The 17,190-nt window shown below is 40.9% G+C and overlaps 1 protein-coding gene across 2 annotated transcripts in view; it reads right to left on the reverse strand.

The window, feature by feature from the left end:
• The window catches only part of BARD1 (BRCA1 associated RING domain 1), a 71,189-nt gene extending 56,142 nt beyond the window's left edge, over window positions 1–15,047 (reverse strand). For both annotated transcript variants that reach the window (XM_064587012.1, XM_045868063.2), the window contains exons 1-2: window positions 14,786–15,047; window positions 3,237–3,293 (exon numbers count right to left, since the gene is read on the reverse strand). In XM_064587012.1, the coding sequence (XP_064443082.1) occupies window positions 3,237–3,293; window positions 14,786–14,928 (200 nt within the window). In that variant the 5' untranslated portion in view covers window positions 14,929–15,047. The remainder of the gene's footprint in view (window positions 1–3,236; window positions 3,294–14,785) is intronic.
• Window positions 15,048–17,190: the final 2,143 nt, after the last annotated feature.

Here is a 17,190-nt window from a genome sequence, read left to right on the forward strand (position 1 = left end):
AATCAAAACAATATATCACAAAAGATTGATTACATAAGCAGGTATGAGATCTACTGTCTCCTATTCAGCAAAACAATAAAGAGATCTGCATAAATTTAACAGTGTCACTCTTCTCACTCGTTTTTCTTTGTTTATGGTCATTTTTCCTTAAAAAAGTGTTACTCATGTTACTATGTAAAGAGTTTATTATTGTTATTTTTAACTGAACAGTATTTTTTAAATGTCTCGGTTTTACATGGCGAATACACATATAAAACTGCTTTGGGGTCCTCAACTTTTAAGGGTGTAAAATGATCCAAAGCCAAAAAGTTTGCATATGTCTGCCATATGTCTTAAACGATTTCTATCTTAAAAAGAATACATGGGCTATTTTTATCAGGGATTGGCATGAAAGTACCTTGAAACTACAACACTGTCAATGACATGAAAATCTGTGCCCCTCCCCCAACCCCCCTCCCCCGCCCCACTTCTATGCTTCAGCTAGACTGGTATATATCAAACCATCTTTTAAAACTGCATGGTATTTACAGCATTGCTCAACAGTTTTACACAGCCTCAAACCTGCAAAGACTACAGTTACCCTAATTCTTGGCATCACATAATCAAAATGAACCAAAATTGCACTGAATCTATTCTTTCCTGTGATCATGTCATATACAGATGACCACTTTCTCTCTAAGATGTTCTCATGCCTCTCTTAATCTTTCATTGGCCATTTTAAGTCACAGACCCCTTTAGAACCCAATTAAAGGTATAGATCTCTCTCACACTCCACACACACACACATACACACACAGACACACACTTTACATACAATTTCATGGAGTTGGTTTTGCTCCAGCAGATTTGTCACTGATACATTATACAAAGTGAGTCCATCAGCTGAAACAAAATAAATCTGCTTACTACCGAGTGAGGACAGGAAGCGGGCATCATTTCATAAGCGGATGATGGGAGGCTTTTTGGAGGAGGTGACATATGAGCTGAAATGTAACTGATGAAAAGTCAGCGTCACAAAAATTTGGCAGTACATTCTAGATGGAAGAAAGAGCAAGTGCAAAAGCCCTGGGGCAGTAGTAAATTCGGTATGTTTAATGAACTAAAAGGAGAAGGTGGCTAGAACAGGGTGAGCTAGTGGGAAGTGTGGTTGGAGAGGCAGGTAGGAATTGGGTCCTGTACAGGGTCTTCTGAACCTTAGAGTGAAGAGTTTGGATTTTATTCTAACTGTAATAGAAGCCACTAGAGGATTTTTTTTTTTTTTAAGATTTTATTTATTTATTTGACAGAGAGAGACACAGCGAGAGAGGGAACACAAGCAGGGGGAGTGAGAGGGAGAAGCAGGCTCCCCGCAGAGCAGGGAGCCCGATGTGGGACTCGATCCCAGGACCCTGGGATCATGACCTGAGCTGAAGGCAGTCGCTTAACCAACTGAGCCACCCAGGCGCCCGCCACTAGAGGAGAGGATTTTAAGGAGGGTAATGATATGGATGTGATTTACATTTTTAAAAGATCACTGGTAAGAATGGAGAAAATGGGGAAGGGAACCAGTTAGAAATTTAGGACAACAATCTGTGGAGAGAATAGGACAGTGGCTTGGACCAAAGTGTAAACAGTAGTAAATACAGAGCAAAGTGGGAAAATTCAAGATTCAAGGGACATTTTGAGGTGGAGCTGACAGAACTTAATAATGTGATAAGGAAGAAAAGAGCAATCAGGTATGACTTGCGGCTTTTGCCTTGAGCAATTCTGCAATTAGCGGTACCCTTTATGGCCACAACCGATGGAAGGGGCGAATGGCCAACAGACATGCTCTGCACAACCGGCCAGTCTGAAATTCCCTGTCTTCATCCAAATGGAGTTATCAGGTAGGCAACAGGTACTATTTCCTATCCGCCCCTCCAGCTAGATATGTCCCATATATCAGATCCATGTTTCCAGAAAGAAAATTGGAACCCCAAGCATAATTGCTTCCCATGCATCCCAGCCCACAGCAGTCATGCAGTAAATTATTTTCATATGTGCTTAACTCCACATTGCAGTGGCTCGTGCCAGTCACAGAGTCGTAACTGAAATCATGAAAAAACTACTCAAAGGAGGCTATATCAACCCTGTCTCAGACAATTAAACTAAGACATTCAGTCCTTGAATTTATTTCTCCAAAATAAGAAATAGAATGAGATGAAAATCTAGTATTCTAATCTATAAGCCAGGACTTTCCTACTAGAACACGGATATAACTTCACAGTAACTGTTATGGCTTGAACTGTGTCCCCCAAAAAGATGTTGATGTCTTAATACCTAAGAATGTGATCTTATCTGGAAATAGGATCTTTCTGGATGATCAAATTAACATGAGATCCTCGAGGTGAGGCTTAATCCAATATAACTAGCATTCTTACAGAAAGGGGAAGTTTGGACACAGAAACAAATACGCACAACAAGAGAGAAAGCCATGTGAACATGGAAGTTCAAATCAGAATGATGTATCTACAAGCCAAGGGATGCCAAAGATGCCAGAAGACAAAGATTCTCCACCAGAAGGTAGAAGTGAATCATGGAACAGTCTTTCTCACAGCCCTGCTTGTCACCTTGCTCTCAGACTTCTAGCCTCCTGAACTGTGAGACAATAAATTTCTGTCACTCTAAAGCACCCAGTCTTTGGTACTTTGTTACAGCAACCCTAGAAAACCAACCCACTAACTATAAGAACTAGATTTTCAGGGGCACCTGGGTGGCTCAGTCGTTAAGCGTCTGCTTTCTGCTCAGGTCAGGATCCCAGGGTCCCGCACTCAGCGGGGAGCCTGCTTCTCCCTCTCCCACTCCCTCTGCTTGTGTTCCCTCTCTTGCTGTGTCTCTCTCTATCAAATAAATAAATAAAATCTTTAAAAAAAAAAAAAAAAGAAAGAACTAGATTTTCATAATCTGGGAAGTCTAGACTCAAAACTAACTGGAAGGAAAAAAAAGAGTCATACTTCAAATACATAATAGATTTTTCTCCCCAAGCTTAGCCGAGCTACTTAGTAAGCTTTGCTACTTTGGACAAGTCATCCCCTTTGAGTTTTGATGCTCTTATTTGCAAATTAAGACAGTTGTAAGAATCAAAATGAGAGAATGTACAGTAAGTTATCTGCAGTCTATGAGAGCTACATAAACATAATGTTATTATTAATATGATTACATGATGATGACCTAGTAAAAAATATAGAAACACTAAGTATCAAGCCATAATTACTTACCTACAGAAGATGTGCTCACACCCCCCTAAACACACAGGCTCCCTCAGAATATGAGTGCTGTTTGAAGAAAAGAAAACAATCAAGACTTAGGTCATTGTTAGATAAACATTTTACACCCAACATTTCATAAATCCAAGGCCTATCACTACCATAGTTCTCTTTCTCAGAAGATATTAAGCAGAAAAATTAAGGATGTATTTATTTGAAAGGCTGTTACTACCTGATTAAATACTGTATCATCACACATCTGCTGGACTCAAATAGCTACTACCAAACTCAGTACACACTGTAACATTTTCTATAATGCACATACTGGGAAATCATAGAAGCAACTCTGTGCAAGTATCTCTATACTCTTACAGGCAAAAACAACCACTGGCTGCTTCTTTCAACTACTAAGATACATCTTCACCTAATGATTCAAAGTACAGACCATAAATTTCAAAATAAGACTTAAAAATAGAATGACCATATATTATCCATATGAGAACATTTCTGAGAGTGAAGGGGCGTGATAACTGAATAGGACACCGGGACAAGCAGGTATAAACCAGGGCTGACCCAGGAAAATCAGGACATCTGATCACTTTGACCCTAAGAATTCACGATTTCCCATAGGAATACACTGGTTTCTGGCTATTGTTAAGTGGCCATTTACATTTCATTGATGCCTTGTCAAAAATACAGCCATTCTTTCAGTTCACAATTGGTTGACTGTTTTGTACTTTAAGCAACCGCAAATAGGAATCATCATTCTGCAGACTGAATGAGATTCATGGCATTGGGGGAAGAGAGATAGAAACACAATTATTGTCCATCAAAGTACCTGCTACATTTGATAACCCTCTGAAAGTAACAGTACTTACTTATTAATAAACACATCAAGTCATTACTTTCAGAGGGCGTAATGCAGTGAGAGCAAACAGGAAAAATAAAGCTTTCAAAGGTTGAACATTTTTTTGTGCTTGGTTTATTACACTAACCTTAGGACCTTTAGGTATTTACACCATTATTATCCAATTACCTCTGTACATATTACCACATATCAATAAAAACAGTTTTCCACATTTCTTGAAAGATCAGAAGTATCACACTGCACATTTTAATAAATATGAACATTAAAGTGAAATTGAGCTTTCAGAAAGAATGCTAAAAACAGAGTACACACCTACAATGTTATCCTCAAGATACCAAAAATGGTGCTCACTGACATTATAAAACCCATTACTTTTTTAAAACTCACAATATCTGATTTTTCTATCACACTACACAGATCACAGCAATAAAAATATGACTTGTGACGTGCCAGCCACTTTTGTGATTCTGGCAGTTAAGATGATCTCTGCTCCAGCGCCCATGCTCCTCCTGTAATTTTTGTTCATGATTTCATCTACCAAATCTCATCTCTTATCTCCTAATCAAGTGCGCTGAATTCTACTTCATTCCAAGCTCTGCTCTAAGTTCTCAGAAGTGGTGGTGTTTCACCTCCCCCATCATAATAATTCCCTGTATCTCTTTCATTCCATCACTCTGACCAAACCTCCACCTTCAGGTCGCGCTCCACCTTGAGAGAACACCATTCAGTTCATTAGCTCCTTGGATTCCCTAGGCCAGAGTTAACTACTTCACAGTCACCTTCACCACCACCCCATTTCCACTGACCTCTGAGACACTCACAGACACCAATCTACAAGGCCAGATAGGCCCCGCAGTCCACTCCTTCCTCGCCCATTCTCAGACTATGACTAACAATTATAAAAAGACAGGGAGATAGGAGTGCCTAGGTGGCCCAGTCAGTTAAGCGTTGGACTCGATCTCAGCTCAAGTCATGATCTTAGGGTCGTGAGACAAAGCTCCGCGTTGGGTTCAGTGCAGAGTCCGCTTGGGATTCTCTCTATCCCTCCCTCTGCCCCTCCCCCTGCTCGCTCGCTCTCTAAAAAAAAAAAAAAAAGAGAGAGAGAGAGAGATAAATGTGTCTCTATACATTTAGCTGGTAATTTCTTCACCTTTGCATCTCTACCAAAGTGGCACATATTTGTGGTGAGTAAACAAATGAATAGATGCTATTTGAAACAATCTCCAAGCTCTGAAATCCCATTAACCTGACTGGAGATGAATAGTGTGAGCTTTTCACCACCCATTCCTACCTCTTCATCCATAATGCTATCCGTCCCTTCAGGCTCAGAGGAAAAGATCTCCTGTAGTCACTCTTCCTTCTTAAAATGTGCTGCTGGATCTCTCCCTAGATCCCTTATCTTCTCTGTCTCCTAAAGTGTTCTATTCTCATCATTATAGTCACCTTTCTTCTTCCATCTGCCTAAACATGCACAGGTAGGTACTCTCTCTTCCACCCTAAAAAAAAGCACTTTCTTTAGATCCTGCCTCTCATTCTACCTTCAACCCCAGCTCTTCCCTACAAATCAAAGGTCCTAAGTGCTCTACAGAGTTCACTCCATCTCCTTACCTCCCTAGCTTTAACTCCCAACACTGCTGAAACTGCTCCCCAAAAGCACTTTTAGGCCTCATTTTCCCTGACCCTTCTGTGAAGTAACATTGACCTCAACTTCTTTCCTGAAACCTTTCCTTCTGTTGAGTCTTAATTTTCTTACAGCACATTTATCTGCCCATTTCAGCATTTCGTTAACTGCTTCTTTCCTGTCTCTCAATTGTAGGCTTACACCCAGGATGCAGTCCACAGACTTCAGCTTTCTATGGTAGTACTCTACTCAATGCCTTGATTCTGTTTCTAAACTTAAATCTCCTTTCTAAGATGACTCTGAACCCTTTATCTATGGTTCTGATCCTTCACCCTAGCGATGAGATGCTACAGTGTAATTAGCAATGACTCTAATATCTATGAATAACTGATCAACTGTACTAATTATTCTAATTAGTGAGCTAAAATATATTTTGTTGCTGTTAACAGATGAGGAACAACACTGGAGGAGTGACGGAGAAGTATGTGCCTGTGAGCATAGGGGAAGGAGCAGGGAGAGGGGTGTTATAACCAAGACTGGGAAGGAGTCATGTCAAGGTCAAAAGAATGTTACTGAAGAGCTCAAAAGTTCAGATACAGAGGGTGGCAATGATCTATGTCAGAGCCAGGCTTTCTGACAATGCCTAGAGCTTAGCTGAGAAGATACTGTGGAATAAAACAATTTTTTTTTTTAAAGATTTTATTTATTTATTTGACAGAGACACACACAGCGAGAGAGGGAACACAAGCAGGGGGAGTGGGAGAGGGAGAAGCAGGCTCCCCGCAGAGCAGGGAGCCCGATGCGGGACTCGATCCCAGGACCCTGGGATCATGACCTGAGCCGAAGGCAGTCGCTTAACCAACTGAGCCACCCAGGCGCCCCAAACAATTTCTATTACAACCAGACAATATCTATCAAAATTTTAAATGCACCCACTTTTTTTTTTTTTAAAGATTTATTTATTTATTTGAGAGAGCGAGAATGAGAGAGAGAGAGTACATGGGGGGGGAGTTAGAGGGAGAAGCAGGCTCCTTGCTGAGCAGGGAGCCCAATGCGGGACTCGATCCAGGGACTCTAGGATCATGACCTGAGCCGAAGGCAGTCGCTCAACCAACTGAGCCACCCAAGCGCCCCTAAATGCACCCACTTTTAATTCAACTATTCCCCTGCCAGTAATTTATCTTTTAGAGATACTGAGATGCTTGCAAAACTGAAACTTCAAAAGACCAAAAATATCTACTTAAGACAGGATACCAAGAGATTCCAGAGATTAAGAAATAATAAAACTAAAATGTCATAAATACATATATATATATTTTTTTTTTAAAGGACTCAGAATAGCATAAGACATCTCAAGGATAACAGGGATGCCTGGCCTTCAAAATAATGATTGAAAATTATTTTGTACTTCAAATTCTATATAGTCATCTTCCATAGTAGAAAGTTAATAGATAATAAGAAAACTTATTAGTTAGAAAGTAAATAAATAAATGTCTAAAATGGAAAAATTCAGGAAGTAGCAATAGAAACATATCACTTGGAAATGTAGACGTAAATTATGAAGAACTAAGAGATGAAAGAGGTTGTATCTGAAGTACAGATGAAGCAAAAGAATGTTTCCATTATGTCTTTGCCTTATTGACTTTGTTGACTATGTTCATGTATAATTTTAATAAAAAATTTTAAAATGTAAAGGCCAATGGACAAGGATATTCATTCCAGCACAGATTACCACAAAAGACCCGAAATAACCTAAATTTTAATCAACAAGGAAATGGTTACATACATCATGACACATCTCCTGACGTATAGCATCTTCTCATCTGAGGCATATAATGCTGATATAAACACAGACAACCTCTTATTAAAAGATACACAAAAAAATTGATCATAGTGGGTCCTTAAAGAAAAGGATTCGGGCTCACCTGTCATTCACTTATTTAATGGCCACATACCTTGATATTTTAATGCATGTATTACTTTCAATTTTTAAAAACTTATTATTAAGAAGTTCTTCACAATCCAGTAACTACAAAGCAGGCAACCTTTTCTTAAACTGCTCTGCTCCTCCACAAAAACTCTGCTCTCAACAGTCTGCAACATTTCTCAAATAACACCCAATGTCCAAAACCAAGCCCAGGACTGCTTAGAATGTTCTCCCCAGCCTAGAATACCCTTCCTCCCTCCCACCCCCAAAACTATTCAAGCCCAACACGTCCAAATACTATCCAGGATGATAATATAAAAACAACACTGAACAAAGAAACACAGAAATTCCTGGATTTTAGTTTCTATACCATCACTTATGCAAAATCTGTACCTTGCACCAGACACATAAAGACACAAGGTTGCCTGCAACACAATCTATATACTAAGGGGCTTATAATTGAACTGGGTAATTTTATAAGCAAAGTTAGTATATGACTTAAGAGAAGTATGAAACACTCTAACGTTCCAGAGAGATGGAATCTAGTTGGAGCTCTGGAAATCAATGCTGAAAGCGAAATATTTTGTATTTTATCTGCTTGATTCCCTATTTTTCCCACTGGTCTCCAAATAGATTGTAGCCCTACAAACAAGAGATGTTGACTTTTATTTTTTCTGAGCTCCCCAACACACTATTACCTCCCTAGCATGGTGCTATATGAACAGCAGAATTTCAATAAATCCTTAATGAATGAAGCAAATGGAAAACTACGTGCAAAAATGTATTTATATTAACAATTCTATTTTATCCTTACCCTATTCTTTGTTTGATATACATATATATTAAAAAGAAACAAAAATACAGAAGAATAAGAAAAGACATTTGCATGGTAACAGGATTTCTGTACCTTGAAAATTTAGCTACTCTACTTTTTCCCATTTGCAGTCATATTCCTGTTACTTTACATGTAGTTGATTTGGAAAGATTGGCGCAGTTAGAGGATTATAACTTAGGGAAGAACTAAGTAGTGAGAACAAATAATCTTTTTTTATAAAAAGGTCCTATTGAAATAAAAATTTCTTTGCAAAGAAGAAAAGGACAGTAAATTCAGCTGAGATTACAATACGGAGACAGACCTATTTCTTAACAGAACAGCTCCCTAAGCTTCTATGAAATAAACTGCTATTTAACGTTAGGCAAGACAGCTAGCTACCACAGTGCTCTTACATTTTAGGAAACTGTCAGGTTATTTTGCCAAGTGTGGACCAACACATCTGGTTAACAAGTTTTCCAAGCCAATTAAACAATTTCTTGTATTTATCTTTAGAATAAACAAAATTGTTATCAAGTAAGGGATATGAATAATGACTCAAAAGCATCTTATTCTGTGTATTTTGTATGCCAAATGCAAGTAAATCACATGGGAAAAATTTTTTAAAAATCATGTCTAATTGTTTAGTGTTAGTAAATGAATAAATCAATGAGCCAATATACCAAAAGCCAAATAGGGGCAACAGACTTCTATCTATTAACGATTAATTATAATAGGATCTGTTATGAGACAGACAAGCCACAGAGAATATCATGTATGTCTGACTCAAACAGTACCCGTTTACTCTGTCCTCTATTCCCTTTCTCCCAAAGCAAAACAGTACCTAAGTAACTGTCCTTAAAGCTTCACCTCTTCCACCTAATGTTCAAATGTTGAGTTTCAACGCTCAGACACACGCGTTCATCTTTATATTCGCTTCCCTGCTCACTTCTAGAAGTATGCCTTAAATTACCATCTTACATCCAGATGACTGTCAAAAGTACACTCCCAGCCTGAAATCCCTCCTCTATGTCCCAGACCCATATAACAACTCCACTTGTAAGATGATCCCCTATACTATAAGAAACAGATACTCTATGTCTCTGGTAAGTTTCTCTGGCAGTCCCAAGCCCTATATAATACCAGGTATGTGTAGGCCTGTGCAAGTCATGGTTCTAGCTCTAACTCCCAGGGAGAAAGACCTTTGCCTTCTACATTTGCCCTAAGTCCTTAGTCATTGTTTACTATGGGTAACTAACCCCAGGAAACTATGGAGGATTCTTGGTGAGGCAAGTGAAATTAACCAGGTCCTTCTGGTATTTCCACCTGCAAACACTCCTCAAATGTCATCCCAACTTAACCTAAATTCTTTTATACATTAATTTAACAAACACTAAGAAACTATGTCTTCAGCACCGTGGCTACAAATGTGAACCTGTCTTTATGAAATGTGTAATATAACTGAAGGCAACAGGTTATCAAAGAATCAAAATACCACATTAAGTAAATCAATCCCACAATTAGGAAGGATATATGATACATGCTGAACACCAATGATTTGTGCCCTTTTCTGGATGTATGTTAAACCTCAATAAAAGTTTTAAACAAAAATTTACATCCAGTGGAAACTAATAATTATGGAATCTGCAAACTGAAGGGAGCCTTAGAAAGGGCTACTTAGTCCATTTTCCTCATTTTATAGATGAGGACACCAGAGTTACAGGGAAGTTAACACTAATCACTTCTCCTTAGGAACTATGCAAACTGACTCAATAGTTTGTTGTTAGGCCATTAATCACTCTCTGATCTGACCCTTTCTTAACTCTTTGCCCACCTGACTCACTTCCCCTTTATTCTACAGTACCTTTTAGTATATTGTGACTAGCACATTCCACCTGTCTCCATCTATGAAAATCTTTCCAAGGCCCAATTCAAAAGGCATGAAGCTTTCCTGTACTGGCACCATCCTAGTACTCTTCTCTGCATCTCCGTGGCCCTCATCCTAATTTTCCCTGAACTCTGTGTGCATTTTATCCCTTACAGTTAAGCATTTGCTTCTTAAGAGTAGAAAATGTCTCACCATAGCATCACTAACGTAGTGCCTCAGTGATCGCTTGTGGTCCTAATAAAGAACCAGCACCAGAGCATGCCAAAGGAGTAATCATCCCATTTAAGGATCACTGGCCTATTAAAATGCTTCTGAACATTCAAAACTAATGAAGGCAAAAGCTTAATGCTGGGGTCAGGAAATCTATCCTGTGTTTTACAAACATTCATACAGCACTTAGAACATAATAGGCACTGCTCTAAGTATCTTATAAATATTAACTCATTTAATTCCCATAACCTTGTAAGATAGAAACTACTACTAATTCATTTTGCAAATGAAAAAAGCATACAAAGAGAAAATAATTTACCCAAAATCACTGAGCCACGATTGGAAGCCAGTGTTCAAAATCAATGCTCTTAACAACTAAGGTATTCAGTAAGTGAAAACAATCCTGACTGCCTTTAAAATGACGAAAGATAATTTAGAAAAATAAAATCCCCTACCCTAAAAATCACAAGATTCCTTTTTTATTTTTTACTAAAAGTCGATTTAAAACGTGCTAGAACTCCAAATTACATTGTAGTAGAGGTCAAAGCCCCCCCTGTTCCAAATGGCAAGCGGTACCTAATTATTTTAATTCACAAAATAGTGTCATATGACATGTGGGCTTTTACACTACAGCTCCTATTATTTTTTTCCTATTGCCTTTAGGAACATGTTATTACTAACTATGCTTTCTGCCAGCTTCTCAAATGACATAGTCGTCCTCATTTTTCCAAATCTTTAAATAGCTTCTATCTGGTTGTGAGGCTTGGACCTAACACAAATGTCACATCTGGCCTCTTGAAAAATTTCATCCGCTTCACCTTGGAGCCTCACTCATGTTAAAGGTCAAGAAAGGATGCCCTGTAATGTAGCCAATCCACCCTCACCCTCAAGTAATGCTTCCTGCAAAATAGATCCAATATGCTACGCGAGACAGGTGACACCTGGGAACGCAATATAGATGACAGCTGCAAGCTGAATGTGAGGGTAATCGGGGTAATCACTAGCCCACTGGGTAGAACTTTGAAACTCTGTAAAAGGGCATACTGACACACAATTTCAAGTAACATGACACTGCTATGAATGGTGGGTAGCAAAAGCAAGTAGCAGACCATCCAGAGTTGCTCCTTTCAAGCAATGATATCAGGCGGATACTAGGAAAAGGCAGAGGTGGTGGAAAGAATGGGTTTGGTTTTTTTGTTTCGTTTTTTTTTTTTCTCCCCATGGGTAAGGAAAAACTGGCCATGCTTTATTCACTACGAACAGTGCCAAAACATACAGAGACACCGAGAAGACCACAAAATCATTTCTAAATATTAAATCTCATGGGATATAAAATTTTACACTGAGAAGGATCTTTAAAGTTAAGACACTCTACTCATTAAAACAGTTTGGCCAACTATAGCCTATGCACCAAATCAAGACTATCTTTGTACAGCCTTGAGCTAAGAATGCTTTTTGGGTTTTTTTTGTTTTGTTTGAAGATTTTATTTATTTGAGAGAGAGAGAGAGAGAGAGAGAGAGAGAGAGGGAGCGCACCTGCACAAGAGAGCATGAGCAGGGGAAAAAGGCAAAGGCAGAGGGAGACGCAGACTCCCCGCTGAGCAGGGAGCCCTATGCAGGGCTGGATCCCAGCATCCTGGGATGGTGACCTGACTGAGCCACCCAGGCGCCCCTGTTTTTAAGGGCTGTAAAAAAACAAAAAGAATAAGAACAGAGACCGTGGCCAGCAAAGCCTAAAATAGTTATTTTTTGACTCTTTACAGGAAAAGTTTCCACAGCCCTAGGTTAAAAAATGCAAAGAAACAGGTGAGTTTAGTTATTCCATCAGTGGTTCATATACTAATTTTTTAAGAAAAATCACTGGAGTTCACTATTATTCTCCAGCCAACAGAATGAATTATATTAAGTCTGGACCTAGTTACTAATGTCCACTTTCAAGCCTCTGGCTCTTATTGTCTGCTCACTTCAGTTAGAAACTGGAAAAATATTTGGTTGGGGATAAAAAGTGAAATTGGCTATATTAGATTTTAGGACAACCTATAGATTATTCTTATAAATCACCTACTTTGTCTTCCCCGAACCACTCAGCAAGCAGGCTATACTTCTTTGTATTTTTATAAGACAGCTATTATTTAACACTTATCCTAGGACAACCAACATACTCAACACTGTGCACATATAATTTCATTTAGTTTCTTCCCTCCCACAGAATGTTAGCGTCATAAGGATTGAGGTTTTTGTCTGCTTTGTTCACTAACGAAGCCCTAGTGCCAAAAGAGCACTTTGCTGGTGCTCAATAATATATTATTAAAGAATCCTCATAGGTGGATGAGCTGAGCACTATTATCACTCAGGGGAACCAAGGCAGAGAATTTGAATGACCTGGGCCATAGTGTCAAAGCTAGAACCTGAACTCAGGCAGTCTGACTCTCCAGTCTAATCAAAGCACTAGGCTGCTGCCTGCCTTAATGCCTTCCATACAAAAATGTCCCATCCGAATGTCTAACTTTTGTTGAATTATGAAGGTATGATTATAATTGCTTCTATTATAGCAACTGGCAGAGCCAGTTTTAAATTTCTTAGTCTCAGATGGATGACCCTTGTGTTATGAAAAAACATACACAACTCAGAATGTCTCCATGTGCTGGCAAAAGTGCCACTTTTCTAATGGGTGCAACGATTTTTTAAAGTTTTATAAAACAAAATATAAGTGCAAAAGTCTGTGACAGTTAAGTCCATTTCTTTTTTGTTTTTTAAGATTTATTTGAGAGAGAGAGAGAGAGAGAAAAGAGAGAGGGAGAAGAGGGGGAGGGACAGAGGGAGAAGGAAAGGGAGAATTTCAAGCAGACTCCCCATCCTGGGCTAGATCTCAGGACCCTGAGATCACTGATGGAGTGGAAATCAAGGGCCCACGCTTACCCTACTGAGCCACCCAGGTGCCCCACAGCTAAGCCCATTTCATTTTTTATAGAAAAACCTGCGGTGTTACTTGTACTTTATGTATTTTTTTTTAAAGATTTTTTTTATTATTATTTATTTATTTGACAGAGAGAGAGAGATAGCGAGAGCAGGAACACAAGCAGGGGGAGTGGGAGAGGGAGAAGCAGGCTCCCCGCTGAGCAGGGAGCCTGATGTGGGGCTCGATCCCAGGACCCTGGGATCATGACCTGAGCCGAAGGCAGACGCTTAACGACTGAGCCACCCAGGCGCCCACTTGTACTTGATGTATATCTAAGTTCTGCAGGTTGGAAATCAAGAGGGGAAAAAAAAAAACAAATCAAAACAAAGTCCAAAAAAGAAACACAGTCAGGGCAGCTACAAGCAGAGAGAAAACCTGTCTGAGTGATACTGATGCAGAAATACTGAGCTGTACGCACAGCAGGTGCTCAATCAATGCTTTTGGAAGAAATGAAAAAGGTGACAATTCCTTCTTGCGTTTTATAAACCTCCTTGGTTTGTACAGTACGAAAAGCTACAGGAAAAGAAGCATGGAGTAGCAGTCATGAAAATGATGTCTTCAGATATAATGAAAACCTGGAAGTGAGAAGACTCCCATGGCGCAACAACATGAAGGAAAGTTAAGAAACAAAAAATAAAAAATAGCATCCGAAAGAGCTGGAACCTCGAGCCGTACAGGCTTTTGACTAAACCAAGGAGATGAGAAACTGAGAAACAGAATGGCGGCGTCCATCACACAGCTATCCTGAATCTACCCCCAACAAGGGTGCCCAAAACTCTCCCCAGAAAGAGATGCTACGGAGAAATGGTCCAAGGGCCAGCTCAGCAATGAGCGACGTTGCTTCAAACTCAGCAGCCCTCGGCAAAGGTGCTGCGATTACTTCGGTCAGCAGGGGTCCGGGGCCCTGTAAAAAGGGCCGATGTCTTAGCCCCACCCCAGCCCTACGAAGTCGCTCCCTGGAGGCGGGGCCTGGGATCTGCATTTCTGGCCACACCTCCAGACGAGTCTCCGGCCCGCCAAGTTCGAAAGCTACCAATCTTCGTTGGGTTTGGTGAAGAAAAGGCGAGAAAGCCGCGCGGAAAGGCTGTGCACGGGGCCCAGGGAGGGGCTAACTTAACACCAGATCCCTGGGCAGGTACTAACTCTGCTCGCCGGCCCGACTGCGGGACGGCAACGGGAAGAGGGAACCCGGGGTTTGAAAAGATCCCCACCCCCCCGAGATTGGGGCGACCCTGACCCCCGCCCTCGCGGCAACCCGCCCGAGGGTCCGTCTTTACCAACGCGAGCAGCGCAGCAGCTTCTCCAGCCGGTCGAGCGCGGCGCGGCTGTGGGCCCAGGCCCTGCGCCCCTCCGGCTCCATGGTGGGCGCAGGACGAGGCTCGTTCCCGGAGCGGACCCTCGGCGGCCGGTTCCCCGGCATCGCGCCGCCTTCCGGGGAAGGGCTGCTCCCAGACCTGGAGCCGCGGCGGGCTCGGGCAACGACCGAGACGCCGCAGGCCCGCGACCCGACCCCGGCAGAGCGGTCCCCGAGTCTGGGCGGGCAGGACGCTGGGGGCGGGGCCCGAGGGGCGGGGCCGCGGAAACGCGCCAAAAGTGCGGGCGCGCGAGACGGGAGGGGCGGGGCCTGCGGTTGGCGGGAAAGGGGGCGGGTCCGGACCGCCCGGAGGGGTGAAACCGAGAGAAAAGGCAAGTCCTTGACTTTCCTGAACCGACGGCTCTAGGGACCTTCGGCAAGGCTTAACGGATGGAGGGAACTTTTAGTTGAGAATAATCTCTAAGGACTGCTGTTTCGACTACCGTAACACTTGGGAAAGCTTTGATCATGACACTGAATATGCCACCTTCTTTACTCCTAAAGTTAACTTTCTCCTCCCCTCCACCTTTTCCAGGCTTGTTTTGTTAAAGATGTGTCTACCCTCCACATAAGAATCCTTCATTGATCACCATATTAAATGGATAACACCTACTGAGCACCCTTCACCCTCCCCACCCAATCTACTGCCAAATCTTTGCGTTTCCCTCCTTGATTTACTCTCAAATCTACCCACTTCTGTCTTCACTCCACCACAGGCCCTTTGTCTCATTCTCACCTAGACTGTTCCCATAGTTTTCTGGCTGATAATCCCTGTGTCCACCCAAGTCCCCTCCAATCCTTAGGCTACACTGTAGCCATCTAAAATATTTCCAAATAAACACTTGGTTAGTAGAAGCAGAATGGGTAAAACTAAGATCTTATAGGGTGTTTTAACTGACCTATAATAGCATAGTAAAGCAAATTTTTTTTCTTAATCTCACAGGTAGTCAAGAAATTGATTATTAACTCTGTTAAGCCAATGCTTACTCTTTGCAGAGCCTCAGAGAAATCAAACTCTAGGAGACTTGAAATGTTAAACTTAAAGCGTTGCTATGGTGTGTGTAACGGAGTAAATTGGGGAGTTCTCACACTTTTTTAATTAGGACATAATGTAACTGATGAGAGTAAATGCAAATTTCACATTTTGGTAAAATGCTATAAGGACCAAACAGTTGTCACTGGCCTATTTGTACAGTGCTGCTAAATGAATTGTGATACAGCGGCAATGAGATCTTCCTCCCATTAGTTTCCTTTTCCTTCCTTCTGCCATTGCCCCATTACCTCTCGCCAAATCTCATGAAATTCCCAGCAGCTGTTTGATGGTGGCCATAATAAACTCATCAAGAGAATAAGCAAGGTTATTCTCCCATCTGCAACTTGCCCTTCTACTTCCTTCCTTCCAGCCCTGTCACAGTGCAAGTGGAGGATGCTTTACTTTTACTTGTTAAATTCCAGTATAGTTAGCACAGCGTTACATTAGTTCCAGATGTATAATATAGTGATTCAGCAATTCTTTACATTACTCAGTGCTCATCACAATTAGTGTACTCGTGGGGCGCCTGGGTGGCTCAGTCAGTTAAGGGGCTGCCTTTGGCTCAGGTCATGATCTCAGGGTCCTGGGCTTTCTGCTTAGCGGGGAGTCAGCTTCTCCCTCTTCCTCTGCCTGCCTCTCTTACTCTGTCAAATGAATAAATAAAATCATAAAAAAAAGTGTACTCTTAATCTCCTTCATTTATTTCACCCATCCCCCCACCCATGTGCCCTCTAGTAACCACCAATTCTCTATATGTAAGAGTCTGTTTCTTGGTTTGTCTTTTTTTGTGTGTGTTCATTTATTTTGTTTCTTAAATTCCACATATGAGTGAAATCATATGGTATTTGTCTTTCTCTGACATACTTATTTCACTTAGCATAATACCCTCTGGATCTATCCATGTTGTTGCAAATGGAAGATCTCATTTTTATGGCTGAGTAATATTCCATTGTGTGTCTATGTGTATGTGTGTATACATTTATACATTCATCTATGAATGGACACTTGGATTGCTTCCATCTTTTGGCTATTGCAAATAATGCAGCAATAAACATAGGGTGCATGTATCTTTTCTAATTAGTGATTTTGTATTCCTTGGGTTAAATATCCAGTAGTGGAATCGCTGGATCACATCAAAATTCTATTTTTAACATTTTGAGGAACCTTCATACTGTTTTCCACAGTGGCTGTGTTGCAGGATCGCAGGGTTCTTGTCTCATGGAGTTGAAGAATGAATCTCGCGGACACAAAAGGGTGAAGTGAAGTGAAAGTTTATTAAGTGAAGGTGAGAGCCG

Source organism: Mirounga angustirostris, unplaced genomic scaffold, assembly GCF_029215605.1.
Source record: "Mirounga angustirostris isolate CCGP_5_RB_7025 unplaced genomic scaffold, mMirAng1.0.hap1 SCAF_3, whole genome shotgun sequence".
NCBI classification, from domain to species: Eukaryota; Metazoa; Chordata; class Mammalia; order Carnivora; family Phocidae; genus Mirounga; species Mirounga angustirostris.